The 27,741-nt window shown below is 36.1% G+C and overlaps 1 protein-coding gene across 4 annotated transcripts in view; it reads right to left on the bottom strand.

The window, feature by feature from the left end:
• The window catches only part of MAP3K1 (mitogen-activated protein kinase kinase kinase 1), a 76,721-nt gene that overhangs the window by 6,701 nt on the left and 42,279 nt on the right, over positions 1-27,741 (bottom strand). For 3 of the 4 annotated variants that reach the window (XM_045393727.2, XM_045393728.2, XM_015451521.3), the window contains exons 3-18: positions 26,174-26,374; positions 22,810-23,010; positions 22,290-22,406; positions 21,772-21,920; positions 16,007-16,128; positions 15,296-15,377; positions 15,001-15,184; positions 12,703-12,981; positions 8,915-9,036; positions 7,242-7,333; positions 6,782-6,971; positions 5,194-6,475; positions 4,392-4,544; positions 3,259-3,421; positions 2,016-2,147; positions 327-469 (exon numbers count right to left, since the gene is read on the bottom strand). In XM_045393727.2, the coding sequence (XP_045249662.2) occupies positions 327-469; positions 2,016-2,147; positions 3,259-3,421; positions 4,392-4,544; positions 5,194-6,475; positions 6,782-6,971; positions 7,242-7,333; positions 8,915-9,036; positions 12,703-12,981; positions 15,001-15,184; positions 15,296-15,377; positions 16,007-16,128; positions 21,772-21,920; positions 22,290-22,406; positions 22,810-23,010; positions 26,174-26,374 (3,612 nt within the window). Of the gene's footprint in view, positions 1-326; positions 470-2,015; positions 2,148-3,258; positions 3,422-4,391; positions 4,574-5,193; positions 6,476-6,781; positions 6,972-7,241; positions 7,334-8,914; positions 9,037-12,702; positions 12,982-15,000; positions 15,185-15,295; positions 15,378-16,006; positions 16,129-21,771; positions 21,921-22,289; positions 22,407-22,809; positions 23,011-26,173; positions 26,375-27,741 lie in introns of those variants that run through there. The other variant, XR_012413671.1, reaches the window with a different exon arrangement.

The raw sequence follows: 27,741 nt of genomic DNA, 5'->3' as shown, positions 1-27,741 counted from the left end.
AATAGAGAGGGAATATTTTTAAAAATTTGTTATGTGCACTTTGAGTTTACTACAAAACAACTGCTATAAATTACCCCAAAATTCTTTATTAGTAACAGCCCTTAAGCAAATCTATTAGAACCTATTTTTTGAATCGTGTCAAGGCAAAGACAGAAAGGTTGGGAAGAAGGGTCTCAATGAAAGATACTATTAAAACCGTATTTTAAGGGCCATGGACTTCTAATTGGTAAGTACATACTAGATACCACTGCAAGATGGTTTAGTATAATGCTGTTACAGAGAACTCAAAAATATTTTCTTTCATCACACTCAAAGATGCTTCTCACCTCAGGTGCCATAAATGCAATTGTCCCCAGTAATTGTCCCTGAAACTCTCCTGCACCAGTTCCTTTTGATGCCAACCTGGCTGCAGCTCCAAAATCTGCAATTCTTAGTCTCTGACCAGTGCTGTCAATTAGCAAATTGGCACCTGTCAACAAACACAGCAAATGACCTTGTACGTTAAAAAAACAAAAATAAGGACAGATTAAAAACCCAGTAAAAATACTAATGAAATAGGACAACTACAAAAGAAAGAAATGAACATTTCAGAGGTTCAGACAGTTACTCTCTTTTCCTTTCACTTCATTCTTGCTAAAGGCACACAGCTCTCTCTAGCATAAGGAAAATCTAAAACCTTGAAAGCAAAGTCTGAAAAACAAATATTATAAAGCACAAGGAGATCAAAAAGGCGATTTAGTGAAACTTGAAAGAATAAGTGTTGAAAACCTTTAATACGCTTTCCAACAAAATCTTTTTCCAAAATTCACATTTTAGCCTAATTTACATTTGAAGACAATTTTGTTGAAACATACTGATCTAGACCAATTCAAAGTATATGTGCTAAATTCATAATTAGAGCTTAATTTAAAAAGTTATAAAATTACTTCAATACATTATGTCAAATACTAGCTAAAAAGAATGATGACAGAAAACCAAATTTGCTCTTGAGAAAAATAAACTGAGGCCAGGCACGGTGGATCATGCCTGTAATCTCAGCACTGTGGGAGGCTGACGCAAGCGCATCGCTTGAGCCCAGGAGTTCAAGACCAGCCTGGGGGCAACATGGCAAAACTCCATCCCTACAAAAAATATAAAAAATTAGCCAGGCATGGTGGTGCACACCTGTTGTCCCAGCTACTTGGGAGGCTGAGGTGGGAGCATCACTTGAGTCCAGGAAACAAAGGTTGCAGTGTGCCAAATTTGCAACACTACACTCCAGCCTGAGCGACAGAGACCCTGTCTCAAAAAAAAAAAAAAAAAAAAAAAAAAAAAGAACAGGAACCACATAAGATTTGAAGGAATTTTTCTTAAAAGAAGTTTATGATATCCCAATATCCCATTATTCTAAATAAAACCAGGTAAAGGAACTTTCTGGGAGCCTGTGTATCATGAGGCCAAGACAGGGAATCTGGAGACATGTATTGTATACTTTCTGCCATTAACTAGCAATAAAACTGTAGAAAAGGCACAGCCTCTCTTGTATTCAATATATTTTTCTATTAAATGAGGAAGGCAGATTAAATGACCCCTAAGACTTCTTTCGGTTCTAATATTCTGAATTACTCAGAAGAAAAAAATCCCATAGTTAGAAACCATCAACAAAGGTTCATTTTTTTTTTCCTTCTTTGAGACAGAGTCTCGCTCTGTCACCCAGGCTGGAGTGCAGTGGTGTGATTTTGGCTCACTGCAACCTCTGCCTTCTGGGTTCAAGCGACTCTCCTGTCTCAGCCTCCCAAATAGCCAGGATTCCAGGCATGTGCCACCTCACCCTGTTAATTTTTGTATTTTTAGTAGAGATGGGGTTTCACCATGTTGGCCAGGCTGGTCTCGAACTCCTGACCTCAAGTGATCCACCTGCCTTCACCTCCCAAAGTACTGGGATTACAGGTGTGAGCCACTGCGCCTAGCCCCGAATTTTAAAATTACATTAATTTTTTTTATTGTCACTAGATAATAATTAAAAGAATTCCTACCTTTGACATCTCTGTGAATGATTTGGTTTTCATGGAGATACGAAAGGCCACGAAGTAATTGTTCAGTGTAGTTAATAACTACTGATTCTTTGAAAGCTCCATATTTACTCAGCAAATGAGCCACAGATCCCCCTATAAGACAATAGAAATAATTATCATAAACTTAAAGATGGAATTAAAAGTATTTATTACACTTTGATTTCTAAGGTTTTCACTGCATGAACTCACATTCACATATGAAATAGAAGAAAAACATTTCAAAACTAACATATTCCTGTATCATCTCAAAAACTACTAATTAGGAGATACTTTCATGGAACCCACAGGGAACCAGTTTATTGGAGGGTCAAGATTTCAGAAAGCTGTAAAAGTTAACCATTTTGGATGAAACTATTTCTGAAATGTACAATTCACTTCTCTGTCTTCTCAAAATAACACAAAACAACTTTATTAATGACTAAAGTAAACAATGTTAACAATTATTTAGTAAAAGGTGAAATGAATGGGAGGAGGAACAGAAGACCCAGAGTTAGGCTTCATATCCTACCATTTACTAGCTCTGTCCTGGAACATGTCTCAAGTTTAGCTGCTTTTAAAAGTGTTTATAGTAGTCAACCTATCTACTGTAGCGTAAATCTTTATTAAGACCAACAACACATAACGCACTTAAGAACTGATTGGTAAATAGAAATGCACTCTTAAATACACACGCAAATCTAAGAAGTTAAACCAAACACTTAACCCGTTCATCACATCAGGTCATTAATTTTATTGTATACATTGTATAATACAAAATAAAACTCAGTCTTCATTTATTTCAGCAGATGACAAGGTTCAACTTTATGCTTCAGTGCTAGTTTACTTGTAGTAAGTTTTCAAGTTATATGTTAATTTTGTTTTTATATTGTTATGTTAAAACACCTCCTCATCTGTCCAGTTTATCATGGATACCTGGAAATATACAGATCTTATACATATCAAGTATTAAAAACAACAATGCTACACAATCATTGAAAAACACACTGGAAAAGTTTAAAAGGTAGAGATAGTCAATATTTCATTTATATTAAATGAAATACAAAATGAAGTATCTGTGGTTCATACTAATATATTCGGGTGATTTGGTTTTAGAAACCCAAACTATTTGATAAAAATAAATTTTAATTAAACCGGTTTTTCCTAAATTTAATCACAGAAGGTTAAATCCATGTACTACTATTTGTAATTTAAAACATTAACATACCTGCCATCCATTCAATGAAGAGATTGTAATTGCTCTTCTCACACGTGGCTCCCAACATCCTAATGATGTTTGGATGATTCAGATGGCTCATCATTCTTATCTCTTCTCTTAATGCTTCTACTACTTCTTCTTGCTCAGATGATGTGTTTCTGACATAAGTCACCTGTTTCAAATAAACATGTTCACAGAGTTTTACATATTTTCTCTAGCAATCTGATCTAAAACGAACAAATGCAAACCAGCATATATATTAGCAACAGATGGCATTTATGTTCATGGATGCAATGTACTTTAAAAAAACCCAAGTCAAACTCTTTTAAACACTAAGAATCTAGCGTAAGCAGCAGTGAACATCAGAAATGACAAAAATATCCGGATATAGTCAATATTCCAATAGTCTCAGAGTAAAAATGAGAAAAGTCCAAATATGGGAAAATAATCAACATGATTTAAAAATGAAAGTTTAATAATTTTCGTATCCTAAGTATACTCATTATAAAAAGTAAAATCACTGAAACTCCAAGATGGCACTGCACCAGTACACTGTTGAAAGTACTTGAAAACCACACCTCTACTACCTACAAAAAGCAAAACCAAGAAAACCTTTGTAAGGCCCATCTTGATATTGTAGTCTTATGATAATCATACTTCAACTTTTATTTTTTTTGAGACAGTCTTGCTCTGTCGCTCAGGCTGAAGTACAATGGTGCGATCTCGGCTCACTGCAACCTCTACCTCCTGGGTTCAAGCAATTCTTGTCTCAGCCTCCTGAGTAGCTGGGACTACAGGTGCCTACCACCACGCCTGGCCAATTTTTGTATTTTTAGTAGAGGCAGGGTTTCACCACACTGGCCAGGCTGGTCTCGAACTCCTAACCTCAAATGATCCAACCACCTTAGCCTCCCAAAGTGCTGGGATTACAGGCATGAGCCACCACGTGCAGCCTCAACTTTTAATAATAACAGAATTCATGATATTTCTGGTGCTTTGGAAACATCTACTTTGAAATCTAAGTTTCTCAAAGTTTAAAGAGCTAAAGTACAAACATGTGGACATATCCTTTATTCTTTTTACTGAACATGCTTCATTTTGTGATTTGAATCATTTCATTTATATGCTCACTAGATATTTACCTGTTTAACAGCCATTAAAGTTCCAGTTCCCACATCTTGAGCCTGATAACAAGAAGAAAATGCTCCAAGGCCTATCTGTTGACCTTTCAGCCATTCAGTGTCTTCTCTATACGGTTGTTTTGCTTTGGTATGTCCCGGTAGAGTCTCTGGTGTCTACATATTAAATGAAAGCAATCTTTTTACTGTTAAAGGAGTAAGATTTTGTGAAATTAGTCGGCAAGATATTATTCTTGTTCAGTCTGGCTTCCCAAACCACCTATAAATGTGACCTCTGAATGGAAGGTATTTGTGACTAACATCAAATGCAAAAGTGATCACCATTATAGAATTAACCAGAAATGCCCACAGACAAGAATTATTGCTGTTTAAACAGTACAAACATTATTGTTGTATAAGTAATAATTTTATGTGGAAAAATCTGCTTCTAAATGTTAGAAGCAGCATTTCTGAATTAGGTTTATTTTCGTATGGTCCAAGGAAGCTCTCTGTGAGACAGTGTCTTGCTCTGTTATTCAGGCTAGAGTGCAATGGTGTAATCACAGCTCACTGCAGCCTCAAACTTCCAGGTTCAAGTGACCCTCCCCACCACAGCCTCCTGAGTAGCTGGGACCCCAGGTGTGCACTATCACGCCTGGCTAATTTTTTGTAGAGACAGGGTCTTGCTTTGTTGACCAGGCTGGTTTCGAACTCCTGTGCTCAAGCAATCCTTCGGCCTCAGCCTCCCAAAGTGCTGGAATTACAGGTATGAGTCACTGCCTAGCCCCAAGGAAGTTTTCTAACCTCTTAAAGAATCTATACTTACATCCTGTTGAATAATGATGATATCTTCTCCATTTTCAACCTGCAGCTGAGGAACTATGGGGAGGGCATCCTGAGACGCTGACATTGCCATGGCAATTGCTAAAGCTTCTTCTTCTTCAGCTTCCATCTTTTCTTTGCACTTTTGATTATGATTCACATCATCTTTGTAGGTATCATCATTTTCAGCCTTTTCAGGAGAGAGGACAGCAACTTCTGACTTGAAAGTGACTGTTGTATCACTTGAAGGCATAGATGCTTCAAGAAGGTCCTCAATACTGGAGTTGAGCTCTGTATTGACATCTAATCTGCATTTCTCCTCTACTGGGGTGAACACTGTCTCATCACTGGGTATAACAGCATTACTACTACTGCTGCTACAGCCAAAGTTGTCATCACATTTGGAACTACTGTTCAGATCAAGTGTCATGCTATTTTTTGAGGGATCTCCCTGTTTACTTGTATTACCTGGGGTAGGTCGAGATGGCTTTGGCCTGTGTATATTACTGGAGGGCAAGGGTCTTGACTGAGTAAAGACTGGGGAAAGTTTATCTGAGTCTCTGTTTTCAGGACAGTTTCTGTGGAATTGTAGAGAAAACTTGCGCTGTGTTTGAGGAGATGCAGAAGGTATTTTGCAGGGAACGAATCCCTGAAGTCTATGCTTAGAGACATCTGTTGCAGTGCCAGCTGGTACAGATGGGGCCGAAGAAGAAGGGCTTGACAAGGCTGGAAACATTAATTGGGAATGATGAGATAAAGGAGAGGAGTTCAAACACTGACTATGGGGCCTGCCTTTTGTTTGAACCATTGGCTTTGGTTGCTCTGTTGTTGTTGAACTAGAAGGTCCTACTGAAATGCTGGCCAGTCTCTCAGAAATGTCCTCTGAACTGGCACTCAATTTTGTAGCACATAATCCTTTTCCAGTTTTCTCTAAATGGATTGTGCACTCAGGGGAACTCTTCTCTGTGGTTTCCGGATAGTCACTGGGAACAGATGCCTGCAAAAAGCTGTCCTGTTGACCATCCAAAGTGTCTTCTACGCCCAACTGGATGGCTTCAGCAATTTCCACCTCATCTGCAATAGCCATCAAACGGCGACGCATCCTGGTGAAGTGAGTGGAACTGGAAACACTCAGCATTTCTAACAGTTTTGAAAACACATGGGGCACTGTAGTAACCATTCTTGCAGAACTCAAGTAGATCCTTCTGGAAAGTTTGCCAACCATTGAGTGGGAATTATCAATGGACTGCAAAGCAAAGGTTAAGAGGGACAGCAGCTTCTTATACCTGAAAGAAAAAACATTCATTACAATAATAAGTTCCAATTACCGAAAAACACATGGAAACTTAAAAAATGGTAGTAATTTACAGCATGTATACTTCAAAAACCATTTCAGCATAAAGTATCTATAAATTTTAAATTAAACATCCTAGACTTTGGGTTTTCATATGTCAATCAAATATTAAGGTATCAGCAACCTATTTATGCTCTGTATTTTCTGAGTCTTTCATAAATCTAAAATGTGTCATTCTTGAGGAGGGTGTAGGGAGGGCAGAAAGATACATGTTATATATTTTCAGAAGAAAAATCACCTGATTTCAACAGGCTCAGCTTGTGAAACATCAGTACTGACAATATGAGGATAAAATTCAGCAGGAAATTCCAACAACAGTCTATCTATAAGACAAAGGCGGCCAAGAAGTTCTTGCCAATTGTTTGATTCAGTTTGGTTTCCAAGAATACAATTTAAGACATAATCAACACCACCAATACCAATGGATCCTACAAAAAGGAAAGTAAAAATAAGTGATTAAAAAATAGTGATATTAAAATCTAAAACAAGACATGATTAAATGGTATAAGGCCAACAAAAATATTCTGAACTATTTTCAAGAATTTCTCTCTCAGATTAATTCACATTTCTAATCTAATCAATTTATAAAATTACTTCAAAATCCTGTAAACTGCCTCATGAGAGACTATGAGATTAGACAAGGCTGCTGAGGAACATGATAAAATATGCTATATTCATTTTAAGTGAAAAGTTATTACCAGCTTTAAGTATTTCTCTGCCAACTGCCAACTCTCCTGCTTGGCCTTTGCACAGTTCCAACAGTGTTGATATGGACAGCTGACTTGTGCGGCTAAAAAGCAAAGGAAAAGCAACATCAATCCTGGATCTTGGCTAAAATACTATACAATATTAGAGGCATAATGCAAGGCCTTGTGAAAAAGTGGAGAAATGATGTTTTCAGGAGTGTTTACTTTTCCACCACTAAAATCACATGAACAATGTCACCATAAATAGTAATACTCATTTATTAGGTCTAATTTTGTAAATTTAACATATCCTCTACGTTAAGCACAGAATCTTCAACAATGGCTCTTAGTATTGATTTAAATAACAAATTAGATAAAAGTCTTACATTTTGTTAAAAGAAATAACAAAGACCTTGACATTTTGATTTCTGAACTTTTACTAAGAAGCTCTTGAATTAAAAACAAAACCTTCCCATCCAAAAACCCTCCATTTCCTTACATAGGCAGAATGAGGTCTGAGTATTATAAAATCTCTCTACAGTATTTCTTATGTTCAGTCATTCAGGTGACCAGGTAAACAACCTAACTTTAAAGTTTCAAAAAGCGAGCAGCACAACAAATACCATGAGAACACTGAAGTCTCGGAAATATACCTATTCTAATACTAAAAAATGACACTTTTCCTATGCATTTTGCAAATTTTTAAATTTGCATATTTTACAGATATACAATGTTTTCTCTAAGAAACAAGAAAACATCCAGTATTTTCAATCTATAGAGAAAACGACAGAGGCAAAAGACAGACTTCATGAGATGAGAAATTCGTTAAAGGTAGGTATCTAATTTTTGAGACCCTGTGCAAACAGTCATTATGACATGCAGAGGAAGAGAAAAGTGGTACTGAGAGAGCTCTAAATGGGTGAAATGGAAGAGGCAACACAAGGGAGATTCAACACTTGCTGCTAACCAAGATCTGCTGGGATAGAAAGAAATAGGAACTACCAAATAACTGATCACAGTAGCTGTGATTATTAAATGAAAATTTTCCCTCCTCTTTTATGGAAGGGGAAAATAAAAGAGAACTACTGGTCTGAAAAAAGCATGGCTTGTACTCATCTTTACTGTCACTGCACCTCAATTCTCTACTTCATATTTTTCTTTCCAGTCAGGGTTATTCTTGTTCCCTGTCAATTTTCAAGGATATTGCAGGAATATATAAAATCTAAAATTTTTTTGACTAAAACTTAGAGTAAAATTCCATTACGCTGAAAATAATGAGATGGATTTGTTAATTTTTTATCCTGATAATAAGGCATATACAGGTGTAATGATCTTACTGGTTCCTATCCTGTGTAACCCATGAGATTATACCTTATGGATATAAATGTCAACTACAGTTCTTACCAACTGTACTTCAGATTATGAATGTTATTTAAGAGAATAAATCACAATACAATAATGTGGAGATCCATGCAGTTTGTTTGCCTGGCTTTTACTTGCCAGTAGTTCTTTCCCCCAGTCCTTAAGAGCTTCAAGTACTGAGTTTCCATTTTAAATCTCACAATAAAAGACAAGGTTCAAAGAGTCATTTAATAAAATGTATCAGATATTCACTAGCTGTGAGGCTTGCTGCGAGGCACTTTTAAGACAAGAGGGTTTGAAGTGGTTCATCAATGAAGCCTTACCTATTGGCATCTGCACATTTGACTAGGATGGTGTCTACAACTGGCCGGAGAAGTCTCTGAAGTTTGATTCTTTCCGCTAAACTGTGACAAGGAGTATATACCAGCATGGCTCTCAGTGTTTTCTGAGGAAAAAAATCTGAAGGTCAGTTTATGTACACTTAAAAAGCATCAGAGATAATGGCCTAATTTGAGACAATATGAGCAACAAAGTAAGATAGGAATAGATTATAACCCATAGAATAAAGTAAGAATCCCATGCGTCTGTAATGATACAAACAACTAACAAAATAAATGAATGGGGTAGAAAGGAATTTTCTGAACTCTTTTCTCTGCAATTTTTAGAAGTCTGAATTCATTTCAAGACGTAAAGTTAAAAAAAATTATTTTTAAAAAGAAAAAGAACAGGAGCCAACCTGAAAGGGCTCTCAATGGTCAACGCTGGAAACATTAGAGCAACAAAACAAATGATGGTAGTACTGGGTTGCAACCCATAGAACAAAAGGAATACCCAGGAGCCTACGCTGATATAAATTAAAAATTGAGTAGGTACATAAACGGAGAAGCTCTACTTTATAGAATAATTCCAATTAATGTAGAGGGAATGAGGAAAACAGAAAATCACCATTAGAACACCATTTTTAAAAAAAAAAATACTTTAAGTTCTGGGGCACATGTGCAGAACGTGCAGGTTTGTTATATAGGTATACACATGCCATGGTAGTTTGCTGCATCTATCATCCCATCATCTACATTAGGTATTTCTTGTAATGCTATCCCGCCCCTAGCCCCTGACCCCTGACAGGTCCTGGTGTGTGATGCTCCCCTCCCTGTGCCCATGAGAGCACCATTTTTAATGGTGTAGTAATAACTGCTATAGGCAAGATCCACAAATGTTTTTAAAATCAGTGGACAAAATTTTGAGGTGAAATAGGATATTTGCATAATCTCAAAGTAACTCTCACAAGATATCTATGAATATTAATTTTACAGCAGGGAAACTTGGTAGATATTACCTTAACTGACAGCATCACCAATAATAAAAGCCACGGACATATGTACCCACTGACATGATGCAATGAGAAAGGCCTATCACCTCTGTGGCATTCTTGTGAAAAATATGTAACTTCCATCTAATCATGAGAAAACATCAGAGAAACCCAAATTGAGGGACATTCTACAAAATAACTGGCCAGTATACTTTGAAAGTATCTGTCGAGGTCATTAAAAACTAGGAAAGGGTGAGGAACTGTCATGGGTGAGAAGACATTAAGGGGACATGGTGACTAAATGCACTGTGGGATCCTGGATTGGATCCTGGGACAGAAAAAAGACAACAGCAGAAAAGCTGGTAAAATCTGAATAAAGTCTGCAGTTTAGCTATGAAGGGCACTGTTGGGCAACAGCAGAGATTTCAGTATAAACTTTATAGTACAAAACAGTATTGTGATTAATGTTAATGTGCTGACTGTATATGGAAGAACAAATGGAATTATGTATTTGGTTTTAAGAGACACATATTTAAGTATTTGAGGAGAAAGTGTCATGATGCCTGCAAAAAACTCTCAAATGGTTCAGCAAAAAAAAAAAAAAAAAAAAAAAAAAAATTATACATGGAGAGGGAGGGAGAAGAAAAAAAGGAAGAGACAAGAGGAAGGGGACATAAGGGAAAGGGAAAGGGTGAGCTTTAAGAGCAGAAGCCATTTCTGCCTTCATGGAGCCTGGTATCCTTTATACAATCTTTGTGCTCTAAGAACCCATAAGCTAGTTGGGAAACAGTCTTAACTTAAGAAGAAACAACCATGACAGTAAGGCAGTTACACTGCGCACAAAAAGAGTAACACGGCAAAGGCTTTGCAGAAAAGGAACTGGCAAAAAGAGGATTTTATTTAGTCAAGTATGCCTGAAGGTTTGTGTTGGAAAATAGTAAGAAAGTGGCAAAATGTTGGGCCAATTGGTCTTTATTCTACAGTATGCTGGTCCCTCCAGATGCTACGTGAAGAAACAGGCTGTAGCAAAATAACTCTGGGAAACAATGCATTCTACCCTTTGATCCTTTAGGTTCACAATGTACACTAGCTTACTGAAGGATCCTAGAAGTCTTTCAGTCAACAGACCTAGTTATCCTTGTGTAATCCAGTGTTCACCAATCTTAACTGAATACAGGATTCTTTCTTCAGGTTTTCACAACCCTGCCAAACTTCCACAGAATATGCTTTAGGAATGTCGTTGAAGAAACAGAAACCTCTAAAGGTTTCTAAACAAGTTGGGGGATAATCAAACTTGTGTTTAAGAAATAATGATAACTATTCACGTTCTTACAATGTGCCAGGCATACAGTTGAAAGTTTCTACATAATCTAATTTCAAATCTAAGAGGTATTTTCATTATTTTATGGGTGAGAAAACTGAAGTTTATTTAAGAGAGGTTAAGTAACCTTCGTAAAGTCACCATGCTAGCAAAAGGGAGAACCAGAATTTGAATCCAGGTCTGTCTCTATGATCTTGATCATGTGTTCAGATTGCCTAGGCTAGTCCAACTTTAACCAGCACATTATGCAAGCACTGTGGCTGGAATGATAAATTATGAGATCACTCAATTGTGACTCCAAACCCATGTTCATAACTGTCATGCTGTATTACCTGTCAAGAAGATTCATTAGGCCCAATCGTTAGAGGATGGATTAGAAAAAGACTGAGGTTCCGGGGAAGCCTACAGACTACTCATGAATTTTAAAAACAGACCAGATAAGAATTAAAGTAGTGGTTCTGAATTGGGGGCAGTTTTGATCCCTGGAGACATTTGGCAATGCCTGGAGACATTCTTGGTTGTCATGACTGTGGGCATGACTGGGTGGGGGTGGGTTTGCTCCTGGTATCTAATGGGTAGAGGCCAGGGATGTTGCCACAGTACACACAGGACAACATTCCTGGCTCTCCCCCCACCCTGCAACAAATAATTATCTAACAAATGTTAATAGTACTGAGGTTGAGAAACCCTATTCTAAAGAGACAGATACTCCTAAATTACCTCCTTGTCACTCTATTCCACTCATGAAAGAACTTTTAACAAGTTAAACTGAAAAAGCAATTCAATGATCTATGTCATGGAACCCTTTTCTTTGAAAAGGCTTTTGAATCTCCACATGACAGTGTTTTATTAAAAATCAAAATGTTTATTAAAAACATATCTTCCTTAATATCTGATAATTTTTTTTAAAAATCAGAGTAACACTGATGACTTTGCCATCCCCAAAAGCATTTTTAATTTGGTCATGTATAAGGTATCTGCTCAGAAAAACATAAAGATATGAACAGCAAGATACTAAAAAAGTCTTTAAAAATTAGCAAGCTTGTCTAGCTTGTCCTATTTGTTGTTGTTCTGTTTTGATTTGTTTTAGGCTTTAGCAGTCTGAAGCCATGGTGTTTAGTCTGTCTCTAGGGATAAGCGGAAAAGGAGGATGACGAAGGAGCTTTACTGTCCCAACCAGAAACAGAAACTAAGAAACCATAACTGTATTCTCTCCCTCGGATACCCCTGGAAAGTCTTTAAAACAATGAAACTAAACAGTGAAATAGCATATAAGAAACCTTGGACATACATCATAAAACCAGTAAAATTCAAATAAACAGAATAAAAGAAAAATTGTAATTTCCTGGAATTATGGAACAAAAATAAAATTTGGATTTTCCAAAATTAGGTAAAGTAGCTTTATTGTATCTTAAAAACACTACGAACCATCAAAAAACCCCAAACCCATAATGATATGATTATGGAATAAAGCTACTTACTAAAGCAGCAACGTACACTTTGTAGACAGGGTCAGCACAGACCATTGACAGAACGTTGCAGCATGCCTCCACCACATCTCCTGAGATACTCGTCTGGGAAGACCCACTGGCAGCTCCCCCACTCGGGCTGCTTCCACTGCTGCCCCCGGAATTTCCAGTGCTCTCCCCATTTGCCAACAGCAGGGCCCCACTGACATCATGGGAAAGACGCCTGAGGGCCATCTCTCTCACATTCCAGTTTCTAGAAAATAAGCAGCCAACGAGTTCCATTCCAAATACCTGGATCAAACACACACAATGAATTCAATGTAAAGAAAAGCTTATGGACCCAGAGTATTTTGAGTTTAGCATCATTTTTGATTACTACATAAAAACTGGGCATTTCTTAAATCTTCACCATCCTTCACAACTTCAAATATATCCAGCCACTTAAACATCATAAGGAAGAATTTTATACTCAGGTTTAACTGGTAATTATCCAAAGTCATTAATATTTATTAGTTCAGGTAAAATTAATAATAAACTCCATTAAGTCATTAGATGGCTATACATACATTCTATGCCTCTATTGTCCCCCATGCTTACCAAAACGCCAAAAAAAAGGGAAAACCTCAACTCTGTATTCATATTAAGGTAGTTTAAAGAGAAAAACTGGAGCAAGATTAAGAAAAGAAAAAAAAGAGATCAAAAAAGGCACCAGGAGAAGGTTTCAAGAGATACAGAGTATTTCTCTTACAGACAAGAGCAGTAAGTAAAATACATTTAATTAGTTTTTGTCTGTACAAAAAGGTTTAAAAAACTAGACAAAACAGGTAGGACTGTAAAACGAACGGAGTGGACAAATCAAACTGAAGAAAAAAGGCTTGTGTTCGAGTAAGCAAAGGAAAACGGTAGACACAGAGTTATAGTACATGCTGTTACCGTCGTCAATCCCATGCCCCAGAAGCCAGAGTCCCTACAGTGAGGAAAGCGTGAAGGGTCTTTCCCTTCACGCTTTATGGGCCAATTAGCTAAAAGCAAGCTTAATACCTAAGATAATTCATCATGTGAAAAATGTCTAAATATTAAAGATGAATAAACACAACTTTTGGAAAAATGGATCATGACATACTTATTTACATGTGTTTTGTTATAAAGGGATATTATGGGAGAATGAACCAACTAGAATATAGTGAGCTTCTGGTACTGTTAAGTAGTGTACCACTACCTATGTTTTAATTGTCTTACCTAATATGCTTAATAAAAAGCTAGGAATATAGAGCCTAGTCTGACCTAAAGCTTAGGCAAAACAAACTAGACCATATCCTTGAAAGAATGAAATCTAACAGCTCAGAATCAACTTGAGAGTTCTTTGATGGGTCATGAAAGGGCAGGTGAGGACCTATGTTCATTAATATTTCATTAAATTTCATTAATGGACTAGATACAAGAATATGTGTTTAATATTTTTGCAGATTTTATTAGATTCATAAATGGGTTGCTAATATGCTAAGAGAATTCCAAAGGTGCAGGACTGTAATGGTCACAAAAGAAAAATGAAACAAATCCTAATGATATATAAGCTCAATGTGTTAATACATCTGTTCACAAATTTAATTCAACAGAATTTAACAGATTACTGAAAATAACTATTTTACTTCATTATTGTCTGGTACAGACCTGACTGGTTTTAGATCCTACATTTAAAAAATAATAGACTAAGCATTCAACAACCAAGAAAATCATTACAAACCAACTGACAAAAAAGCCCTACTTACTGAGGATGAAAAAGCATTCAATCAGAAGAGATGGTAAAGGGATGGAAAACTGTTCTTACAAATCAAAACGATGAACTCAAGGTAACTATCACATATTTTTTCTTATTCATCTGCTCTGCAATTATTAAGCACCCATTGTATGCCATTAGGATATGAAAGGAGAAATTAATTTTAAATGGCAGCAAATAAGAAACATGATAAAAATTCTTGGCAGGAATGGGGATTAAACATTGGGAGAAGTTAGCACTGAAGGGTTCTGGTTCCTATCCTTCTATCCTTGAATAACCCTGTATATCTGTTAGTTCAGGAAAAGATGTTTCTAGATACGTGAAGTGAAACCACAAGGAAGTTTTGAAGTTGAAGCTGTATAACAAGCAGTATAGTATTAATACCAAAAGTAACATTAAAATTTCCAAAGGAATAAAGGTCATGATGAAGGCAAGCAAAAGTATTTTTTAAATTATAAACAACTGAGGGAAGGAGACAAATACATTAATTGATCTATAAATATTTCTTTGAGAAATGAAAAAGAACTACTTACCTGAATCCATGGCTCAGCTAAATCTTTGTAAGCAGGAGGGATCTGCTGAGTTCCATAATGAGTAAGGTTAAAATTGCTCTCTTGATTCCTTCTTTGTGATCCAGCCAAAGGCTGCTGCTGTACGGTCTGCTGCTGTGCAGCTCTGAGGGAAGAAGGGGAATCCACAGGACTTGACAATTCGTGGCTAAAATGAAAAATAACAAAACTTGCTTTAAAAAAATTAACAGATTTAAACCACACTTTGAGAAATTAAAAAAAATTAAACATATACATATCATTATTTCAAAATTATTACCTGTAGAAATCATGAGACCTCCACTTAGATCTACAAAGGGGACATATTAAAGGTTCTCTATTTCTTCTACACTCTTCTGCCCCTGAAAAATTACAGAAACAAAATCTTACAAAAATGTAAATGCTTAACATTATTTATATTTCATAACTGTTTATAATTAGTTTACAGGATTTATATAGAAGGAACCTCAAAAATAAACATTTATCTGAAAGCAAGTACACACAGGTTAAATGATTTTGATTTGCAAATGCTATTTTATTCATTCTGATAATGTTACTATTAACATTAATAGTTAATATTACTATTTTTCCAATGTTAATATTACTATTTTTCCAAACGTTCTGCCCTGTTTGACTACCAGGTAAAGTCCTTCCAAACCTTACTTTGATGCTAGCCTTTCTGTAATGCCTGCCCAGGTCTTCTTCCACCTCCTTCCCTTCATGTATACCTTCCAGATTGAAACTGTTTCTAATTCTATGCACTTCTTCCATTATCACCTATGTCACACTTTATTGCGTTTCTTTGCTCACATAGGTCATCTCCTAAAGATCCTACATTCCCACTTGCTGAAAACTCTTCACAGAGGACTTAGATATACTGTTTTGATTCTCTCACCAATCTCCCTTCAAGCCATGTTACACTCTTAAATAACACAGTTAGATCAGAGAGCAACTGTGCTGAATAAGCATAGAGAGAAAAAGAGCCACATACAAATTGACATGCAGTGGTGGTGCAGCTTGTTCCTGCAGCCGTCTTCACACACTGTAAGACTTTCTTCATCAAGCATGCCCAATAAGCAAATAGGACACATCTGCTCCTCTTCATCCTTTATACTATAGAAAAGGGGAAGAAAAAGTATTAAACATAAAAGAATATAAAGCAGAACTGATATGCTAAAAACACTTTCTGCTTGCTTAGAATATAAATACAGTAGAAATTCTTGTTTAAGAGCATCTTATATACTAAGAGATACATATTTATGCTATTAATATACAGTAACTTAAAATCAGATTAACACAGGAGTACTTATAGACTGTAGGTGTGAGTTAACTTTGTGATGAAAACAATACAGACTGTAATCTTAGAAAGAACATTTGTATCTCCCAAATTCTGCTACTGTAGCTTTTGAATAAACCAACAGGTTTGAGTACGTACAAAAATATACTACATGGTACTAGTTTCAAGCTTTTAAGTGCTGGCGGACCTTAGAGCTCAAAGATTCCACATCCTAAATTTAAATGCCTATTTCAGAAATTTCTGGTGGCAGTATGAACTGGTCCAACTTTCCTAGAAATGAATCTAGGAACACGTCACATTTTAAGGGTACACAATCTTTCACCTAGACTTCTAGGAATGTATCGTAAGAAAATAAAAAGACAAATATATAGAGATGTATGTATGAAAATGTCCACTGCAGTATTATTTAGAATAACAAAAAGAAATCAAAACAACCAAATGAATGCCAAAAGGAGGTTAAACAAATTACGGCAAACCCAGGCACCTTGAAGCCTTTAAAAAGGAACAGAGAGATCCATAAATGAGGTCAAAATAAAACTACCATGTATAGAATGATTCCATTTATGGCAAAATTGCAGCATAATGGGTAATTATATTGCATATACTTGATTATCTCTAATATACAAAGTATTTTTAAAAATCAGTAAGAAAAATACTAATAGTAAAATGGACAAAGGAAATAAAAAGGCAATTGGAATAAAGAATAATAGATTGGTAACATCTGGCCCTCATAATGGCATAGAAAACCAGGTTCTCATATCTGGTAGAAGTAAAAACTAAAATCTATGGAAGGAAATTTTGTTAGTATTTCTTAAAATACTACATGTATATATTCATGATCTAAAAATCCTATTTCCTAGGATGCTATCCCTACATATTTTAAGTACGTAAACAAACAACTGGAGGTGTACTTAATGTACATTAATTAAGGCAATGGCTAAATAAATTATGGTGTACCAACAGAACCTTATACAGCCATGAAAAGAAAAAAGTGTGTAATCTGGTAATGACGTGGAAAAATATTCTTTATATATAAAGTAAAAGTAAACGAAAATTGCACACCAGAACATATGGCATGACTTTGTTTAAAAACAGTAAGACAGCTGAGAGAAATATGTTTGGGGGAACGTGCGTGCATCTGTTTGTCGGCCGAAGTACGGAGTGTGCAAAGAAGAGTTTCACTCCTTGATTTATGTAATTTTTAAAAGTTGTATTTAATAGTTAACAGTAGTTATTTTGTGTGCAGCCAGGCTAGAGAAAGAGGACTTTAGTTCTCTATTTCATAAATGTTTTAAATTAAATCTTCATGATGTGAGGGATGACTTTTAAAAATCAATAGCCGTATTTCCATTATAAAATAAAGACAAGGCTCTGGGATGTTAAATAAGTTGCCTCAAATCAAAATCAGTTTGTGGCAGATCTATCATTACACTTTTATCTGAGAAGAACATGCCATAAACTTACAACGTCTAAATTTTAGAGTCTGCTAAGCTAGGCCCAATATTGCACTTCTACTATCTTCAACTATTAGGTTGGTGCAAAAGTAATTGCGGTTTTGGCCATTACTTCTAATTTTTTGAATCCTAATTTTGCCATTAGAAGTAATGGCAAAAACGGCAATTACTTTTCCCTGAAAAAACAGATCTGAGTAACTAGCAGCAAAATAACCAGTTCCCCAAATGCACAAAAAGCTTTCCAAAAAAGCTAATCAAACAAGTCAGCAAAGTCATCATGGGTGATTCCTGAGATGAAGGCACACTTACTAGTCTCTCCCTCCTGATGTACCTGCCCCCTCTCTTTTCCTAATTGTAGAGCTACTTAGGATGCGGAAAAACTGTCAGAATATGCATGCATTAGTAACGAAGAATTAACAGTAGCATTACAGAAATGATGTATACAACTATCTATAATAAAAATATTCATGGCAAAAATAATCCAAGGTCAACTAACTCTTCATATAATTACACCAAAATTAAGCTTATTCATAAGAGGAAAATAAAGTTTCACAATTTAGTCAAATCACAAGTGCAACTTACTAAATACTTCTCTGACAACAAAAAGAATACCATTCTGGGGTATTTCCTGTCCATCTTTTTTCCAAGTACATATTTTGTAAGCATTGTTCAGATCATTTATGTATATATATATATGCACTATTTCATATTTAAAAAATTTTTATTATAAAATTGCACTTCAACTCTTCATATACATAATTCTTTTTTTTTTTGTTGTGGCAACATATGCATAACATAAAATCTACCATCTTAACCATTTGTAAGTGTACAGGTCAGTGGTATTAAATGCCTTCATGCTGTGCAACCATCACCACTATGTGTCTCCAGTATTCATCTTGTAAAACTGAAACCCTATACCCATTAAACACGATTCTTCACGATCTCCTTCCTCCAGCCTCTGGCAACCACCATTCTATGTTTTTTCTGAGACAGGATCTTGCTCTGTCTCCCAGACTGTAGTACAGCGGCACAAGTATAGCTCGCTGCAGTCTCGAACTCCTGGGCTCAAGAGATCCCCCTGCCTCAGCCTCCTGAGTAGCTGGGACCACAGGCGCATGCCACCCATGCCTGGCTAATTTTTCTTCTCTTTTCTCCCTCTCTTTTTTTTTTTTTTGGTAGAGACAGGGTCACACTATGTTTCCCAGGCTAACTCCTGGGATCAAGTAATCCTCCCACCTAGGGTCACTCTACTTTCTGTCTCTATGGTTTTGACTAAGTATCTCATGTAAGTGCAATTATACAGTATTTGTCTTTTTGTGACTGGCTTATTTTGCTTAGCATAATGTCCTAAAGGTTCATCCATGTTGTAGCACACTTCCTTCCTTTGTAAAGCTGAGTAATATTCCACTATGTGTATATCCCACATTATCCATTCATCCATTGATGGACACTTGGGTTGCTTCCACCACATAATTTTTAATGCCGCCATAATTTTCCACTGACTAGAAAGATCCTGTTTTAAGTATCCATTAATGTTGGACATATAAGCTGTTTCCATATTTTTACATTTTAAGAAACCATTACAAACATCTTTGTACACATTTTTTTTTGACATTTCAGATTTTTTTTAGCATAGTTTTTTCTGAAGCAAAATTACATGAGTGTAGAGCAGGGAGTAACAAACTTATAAGGAAAACAAATTAGCCTGTGGACTACTTGTGTAAATACAGTTTTACTGAACATAGCCATCCCCATTTATTTATATATCGTCTTCGGCTATTTTCAGGCTATAAGGGCGGAGCTGAGTAGTTTTTAAACTAATACTTAAAAAATATTTAAATTTAAAATACTATTAAAAAAATATTTAAAGTTTAAAAAAAGTTACCTACAATAACCCCTCCTATAAATAACCAGTGAAGTTCTTATTCTTCCGATTTTTACATACCTGTAATACCTTTCCTATATAAAACTGGGTTCATGCATAATATATTATTATAATCTAGATTTGGTTTTACTTATTGACATTTTCCCAGGTCATTCAATGTTCTCCAAAAGCATAATTTTAATGCCTACATGACATTTGTAACATGGGCATACACTAATTTAATCATTCAATTGCTACTGGATATTTAAATTGTTTCTAATTTTTCACCATAATACTATGAGAAACAGTCACATATGATATATGTAAGGCTTGTGCATTTCTCAGATTAAACTTTTACTTAAGAAGAACATTTACTGGATCAATGAATATAAATGTTTTTAAAAGCCATATTACTTTTTTTCTTCAAAGGCTATACTGCTTTATATACAATCAAGCACATCCTTACAATAACTAAATGACATCATTTAAAAAGTCTTCCATTATTTCAGTAAAAACTGGTATCTTTTTTTAAAAAATGAACATTTCTTTAGTTATCAGGTTGAATGAACAGTTTTTGTGTTTCTTAGCCCCTTAGAATTCTTTTTTGGTGCATATTCTCTTTATGCCCTTCATTTTCAATTGAATTTTAAATTTGTTCATCCTAATTGTTTTATTATTGTTTGTGGCATACCATTTAAAATTGTATGTAATCAGATCTCCAGATACGCTTCCTCTGTATTTTCTTTTTATTGATTTTAGATACAAAAATAGTGGTTACACGAAACAAAAATCTACCCATCTACATAGTACAATCTTAGTAATCAAGATAACTTTTGTGGCTCCCCCCCATGGATATGTGAATCCAAATAATTTTTTTTTTTTTTAACCTCAGAGAGAAACTTTCTATTTTAACTTTGGCTACTTGGTTTTAAGCATCTGTTATTTTTCCCCACAATAAAAAGTTACAGAAATGTCACTCAAAAGGAAAAAGGAGCTGGGTGTGGTGGCTCACACCTGTCATCCCAGCACTTTGGGACGCTGAGGTGGGAGGAATGCTTGGGGCTAGGAGTTCAGCAGGCTGGAGAAATACAGCTAATTTTTTTCATTTTATTTAGAAGAGATGAGGGGTAAAACAAAGATACCCAGGTTCTGGCTATACCTTTCCTCAAATGAACTGCATAACCTCCTGGCTTCACTTACCGCTGTCACTGAACCATGCCAACTAGAAAATCTTCAATGTCCAAAAACTCCTAAAACTCTAGGATTCTAAAATTATTTCATTTAATCAAAATTAAGAAAATCCAAACATTTACTTTTTCCACAGACGAAGAAAACCTCTCTCCTCTTCACCGCACTCTTGCTGCGGCCCTGTCACTTTTCATTCTTCATTAACTTTGAGGTGGTTACAATACTTAACAGATCGACAGGATAAAGACAGGATTTAACCGCTCAGAACAGTGCTTCTCAAACTGGGCACTTCGGGAATAACATAGAAGGTGCCCTGGTAAGAGAAGCAGCACTTCCTTTGTGGAGTAATTTTTAAAAATCTCATTTTTACACTAAAACCAACAAAGCGATATACAGAACAGAAACAAGATTCACATGAATACTGCAATTTTTAGCACAAAATGTCTATATACACACACACTCACATGACCTTTAACAACATATATATATATACACACATACACACACCCACATATTTTTTAAGAAACAGGGTCTTGTTCTGTCACCTAGGCTGGAGTGCAGTAGTGCAATCATAGGTCACTGGAGCCTTGAACTCCTGGGTTCAAGCGATCCTCCTGCCTTGGCCTCTTGAATAATTGGGACTACAGGTATCACCACTCCCAGCTAATTATTTTACTTCTGTAGAGACAGGGTATCCCTATGTTGCCCAGGCTGGTCTTGAACTCCTGGGCTCAAGCGATCCTTCTGCCTCAGTCTCCCAACATGCTGGGATTATAGGCACAAGCCACCATGCCCAGAGAACCTTTAATATCTTCACCCTTGATTTTAACTTGAAAGCCAAGATTCAATAATTAAATCATTTTAGAGCAACTTAACAAGTAGATATAAAAAATTACCCCTAAAATTAAAAGTAACACTGGATTAATGCTTTGAAATCCTTAAAAAGTACTAACCTGTTTTCTGAACTAGATGTAGAAGTACTAGATGATGACAATGTATGAGAATTTGACATGCGTGAAACAAACTTCTGGATGGTGTTACGAGATGGAGCTTTGATCCTTGAGCTACGCCTACTGTGATATTTCTGGAACAAACTCTCAACCTAACATTGGAAAAAGACAGTAACAGTGATATTTGTGCCATAATTATACATATGAAGAGTTCTAGAGACTGAGCTATTTATCTTTTATTTGCATGTTTTTCCTAAAGTTGATTTAAGAGCTTCAAAAATAAAAACACATTATAGTTTACTAAGGACAACATTCATACGGCAGGTCAGTGTTGTTTTTTTCAAGCTAGAAGAAAAAGTTTAGTAAATATCTCATGAGAACTATTTATAAGCATCAACTAATTCTTACATACCTTCACACCTTTCAAAAGGTCACTGCCTAAACTTAAAGAAGGAGAAACTTTAAGAATATATCATAAGAATATGCTGACAATTTTACTCTAAGCATTTATTAAAAACTACCTCAAAATTCTTTAAAGTTTTTCTCCATAACATTGGGTCTGAAGGTTCTAGTTGAAACACCCGGAGCATTACAAACAGCAGATGAATACAGAATGTTCCACGTCCACAGCTGCAGTTCTGAAAAGTTAAAAAGAAAACCTATAGGTTAATACATCCGTGGTTCATTAGAACTTCTAAATTCATCACTTTACAATATTTCCAAATTTTTATACTAAAGTTTCTATTAATTCATATTCTTCATTATCTTTGTATATAAGAAAAATCTACAACTATTTCCATGATTTAATCTCTCATTTCCCTTGAATTTATTAAATAGATCAAATTTCTATTCTATGGTATATTAAGATAGTAAAAACCTCATAAATACATTAAAGAAAAATATTAGCCTAAAATACATTTTAAGTTTACTTTTGTCTACTAAAGGGAATTAAGTGATCCAAACTTAAGAACATTATAGTATATAAATTTGAGGTAGTACCATATACTACTACTAATAAAATAAAATGGTGACAAATCCTACCTGAGGCCCAATAAACACCCGGTATTTATTGTCTGGGCTGTCTCCTCCAATCAGGAAAGAGTTGGGCCCTATCTGCTGCAATAAGTACAGTCTGGCCCGCATCACTTTGTTAACACGGCGATTTGTTTCCTCAGGGCTATATGGTGAGAAGCCATCTGGTGAAGGGGCTCTTCGGGGTGGTGTGATTCTGCCACTCTGAAACTTCACAACATTTTTTTTTCATTAGGTATGTTTCTCATTTCTTAATTAAGAAACTATTATCCAGCCGAGCATGGTGGCTCATGCCTGTAATCTCAGCACTTTGGGAGGCCGAGGATCAGGAGATTCAGATCATCCTGGCTAACACAGTGAAACCCGTTTCTACTAAAAATACAAAAAATCAGCCGGGTGTGATGGCACACGCCTGTAATCCCAGCTACTTGGGAGGCTGAGGCAGGAGAATCACTTGAACATTTATTACCCTTAATTATTTAATTAGTTATCCAAAAAAACTGGAATTTCCACTGGACATTGATGTAAAGACCAAGTCCTAGGAAAATTAGTACAGTGAGAGTGTTATATATTACCCTCACCATAGGAGAGTTTTTGTCAGCTTCCACAAATTTGTTTTTATTAAGAGTCTGCAGAGTGTATGTTGGGAGGCATTCCACGGCAGCATTTGTAAATTTCCAGTTAAAGAAGATTAATAAAGCCTTCAATAGATCCCAGAAAGCTGTATGTTTAATTTTTACTACTAGACACAGCATTCTGCCTGCTTATGATATATACTTTTTATGCTTTTTGTTTTGGTTCATATTAGATGTTTCAAAGAACTCAAATGTTTATAGAATAATTTATAAAATTACCACATAGTTGTCTCTCTCAGCCAGATATTTATCAACATTTATGGGGATGACCGAGATTTTAAAAGTCTTCATGCTAGGATGAAGAGATGCCAACAGCCCCCCAAGTGTTCGAGTATCCCAGCTGAAGCAACAGGCATGAGTGAAGAAGCTGAGCCTGCTGAGCCCTGCCCAATCTGCAGATTCATGAGATAATAACTGATTAGTTTTAAGTTAAAAAAGTTAATAACTAATTTAAAGGTGTTTTAACATATAGCCAACAACCACTGTTGGGCATCAGGTTTTACTATAAAATGTTTTTGCTTTAAATGTATTTTTTAATGAACTGATGTACCTTAATAACTCCAGATCTTAACAAAAACCCAAATTCCTCTTGTGGTCACTATCTCAACCATTTTTCCAATCAATCATTTGTTCTTCAAAGTTAGAAAGTGAGTCTTTTTTATTTTATTTTATTTTGAGACGAAGTCTCACTCTGTCACCCAGGCTGGGGTACAGTGGCGCCATCTCAGCTCACTGCAAGCTCCACCTCCTAGGTTCATGCCATTCTCCTGCCTCAGCCTCTGAAGTAGCTGGGACTACAGGCGGCCGCCACCATGCCCGGCTAACTGTTTTGTAGTTTTTAGTGGAGACAGGAGTCTTAACATGCATTTCCACCACTAGAAGTCTCTCTCTCACATGAATTTACCACCTATCTTTTTGCAAATTTCTTTGATGTTTAGCTTAATATAGAAGACAGCTAAGATGTTCATAGCTGCTTCTGCATTCAATCTGCTGTGATATGATGTATTGATTAAAGTATATGAAAGGAAATTTGGCCTCACACAGATACGCAGATGTAAAAGGAAGGAGTATTTTAATAGCTGTTTTTTTTTTTTGGAGTCTCACTCTGTGGCCCAGGCTGAAGAGCAGTGGTGTGATCTCGGCTCAATGCAACGTCTGCCTCCCGGGTTCAAGCAATTCTCTCTGCCTCAGCCTCTAAGTAGCTGAGATTACAGGTGCCTGCCACCATGCCTGGCTAATTTTTGTATTTTTAGTAGAGACGGGGTTTCACCATGTTGGCCAGGCTGGTCTTGAATTCCTGACCTCAAGTGATCCGCCCACCGTGGCCTCCCAAAGTGATAGGATTATAGGTGTGAGCAACTGTACTTGGCCGCCTGTTCAAATAATGATGAATATTCTCTGGTACTATACCAAAGCTCAAAACACAGTTTCTTAAAGGCAGTTGTAATGTGGAATCTGAAACCACATCAACAAACTTTTCCTACTGGCACATTAAAAATCCAAATGGTGTTATTTTACATTTTGAATGTATCTTTTACCTATGAATGATTTTGTTGTTATAATACACTGATCATGTGGAAAATATTGGTTAAGTTAAGCAGATCTTCCAAATGTTCACATATTTCATTATATAGCATGAAAAGAATCACATTTGCTATCACCAATCTTATCAGAAAAGTCTAAGCACTGGGAAGCTGTCAAGCTCATAGTGGTGGATAGCAGCTTTCTAAAATTCTAATTTTTGTTTTGACATCTCATCTTTTAACACTGGTGAAAAAATATTTAAGTTGTTTTTCTTTTTTTTTTTTGAGATGGAGTTTCACTGTTGTCGCCCAGGCTGGAATGCAATGGTGCCATCTAGGCTCACTGCAACCTCTGCCTCCTGGGTTCAAGCGATTCTCCTGCCTCAGCCCCCCGAGTAGCTGGGATTACAGGCATCTGTCACCATGCCTGGCTAATTTTTGTATTTTCAGTAGAGATGAGGTTTCACCATGTTGGCCAGGCTGCTCTTGAACTCCTGACCTCAGGTGATCCGCCCACCTCAGTCTCCCAAAGAGGTAGGATTATAGCCACCGCTCCTGGCCTTAAGTTGCTTTTCTTGAAGTGACAGTCTAATTCATCTTAAGAAAAATATCTTCCAAATACCCAAATCTAAATAATCATAGTTTTTTGGTCACTCATTTAATGTTCCATGAAAGAACTAGTTCGGCTTGCAACTCTAACAACCGCACAAATACTTCTCCTTGAGAAACTATTGTATTTTGGTATGTAGAAGTGCTTTATGCATGCATCCCATTTCATCACACACAATATTACAAAGGCATGTATTTACTAAGAGTCAAGATTTAATAAAATTAATTTCTATTTCCTTGTCAAAGGCATTATCAAGTGTAATTGCCATTTTTTTTTTCTTTAATGGCTGATACATAGCAATAATGAATATAGTTTCTACAGCTGTAGCCTTAAATTGGGAAAAGGCACCAATAGTTTTACCCACCACTGCAAATATCAATGCAGGGAAAGAGGCAAACAACATCACAGTTTTATCACAAAATTAGTTTTGACCTAATAGACCCCAGAAAGGGTCTCAGGAACTGCCTCCCTCCCTCCATCCTCAGGGGTCTGCAGATCATATTTTAAAAACTGATGTTCTAACAGATGGCTGGCCAGTCTTTTCTCTGTTATAAATGAATCTAAAAATTATAAAAACTAACATATCCGTTGTAACATTAACTTACAGGCACTGGGGAAACTCTTTTTCTCCTCACTCCTGGAGATTCTGATTTCACTGTGCGACCTGATGGGGAGTTGCCAGGAGAAGGACTGCGTCGGCCTTTGGAAGCTGGTGAAGCCATACTCGCCTGGGCCTCTCCTGGAGACTCAGCTGCCAAGTGATTCATTTCAGATCCATCTCCTTTAACTGGGATTGGTTTTACCACCTGAATCAAAGTATTCCAGTATTTTGATTACTTAAAAATATAAAAGGTAAGTAAATGTAAATATCATAGACTAGGAAATAAACTTAATGAGCTTTTGTTATGAAATATACCAGTATACCAGACAACATATCAACTTTTATTATTACTTTAAGCTATTAATGTAAAAGACTATTTTTACCTACACAAATTTCAGTCATTTAGGATTTAACACTAGTTAAAATGCAACCTCTTCCCTTACAATTTTGTAATGCATACAAAACTGCAGAAATGGTATTATTTGTTATTATATACCCTAACTCATTTAACACTCAAAAGTAACAATCAAAGGTTATTAAACAAATGTGAAAAATAAGCACTCATAACTTCTATAGTCAACTCATTCAACTACTAGATCAAAGACCTCGGTATGTTTTTATTTGTTTCGACAAAATGTAGAACCTTGAAACAACACTGGGCATAATTTCAAATAGTTTGATGACTATGCAATCATTTTGCCCTGCTTTTGTGTGTGTGTGGTTTTTTACGTTATATTACAACAATAGGTTAGACATATATCTCAGAAAACCAAAAGAGGTTAGAATTTTAAAGATCAATTTCTCAGGCAGAAATGCAGTTTAGAAGACCTGCCTTTTTTTTTTTTTTTTTTTTTTAATTAAAGCTTTCAGACCTAATCTAGCCATGACCAAAGGCCAAACTCCACAGCCTTGTACAACTGCAGACCTTTCTGGACTTTCTCCCACTGCTCCTGTTCTATAGCCAGTTGCTGTGTTCACCAAACTTGCCTGACCCTTCCTCCTCCTGTGCTTTCCACTCACTCTCCTCCTAATTTAATACTCATCTCCAGCCTGCAGCACCCCAGGAGTACACCTTCACAAGAGGAAAATTTACCCATTTTTTTAGACTCAGTTAAAATTCTTCCTTTTATGAAACTTCCCTGAAGTCTACCAGCATGACATTCTTTCTCTTTCCTAAGTCCCTATTGCTCTTCTGCCCATCCCACACATTTGGCACCTAGTCACAAGTTGCTTTGTGATATTTCATGTACTACTCTATTTATTACATATAAGTCTAATTTTCCCATTTGGAGATATTTACACTTTATGTTTCAAGAATGATTTGACACAACTTACTTAAAGTATAAAAACAGAATCAGACCTCCCAAGTAAACAGTAAACTTCTTAAGGATAATATGAAATCTGTAAACCATAAAATGTAGAGTGGCATAATTAAGCTTAAGGACTGTGCTATGCATCTTATTCCACACATCTCCTCCCTCTTCATGCATATCTTACATACAGACAAGGTACGTATTTGCTAGAAAGTGAACACTAAAATTCTGTCTTAGAGAAATGGATATTCTTAGTTCA

The sequence above is a fragment of the Macaca fascicularis genome, chromosome 6, assembly GCF_037993035.2.
Source record: "Macaca fascicularis isolate 582-1 chromosome 6, T2T-MFA8v1.1".
Classification (NCBI taxonomy): domain Eukaryota; kingdom Metazoa; phylum Chordata; class Mammalia; order Primates; family Cercopithecidae; genus Macaca; species Macaca fascicularis.
This window is presented reverse-complemented; position numbering and strand designations above follow the sequence as displayed.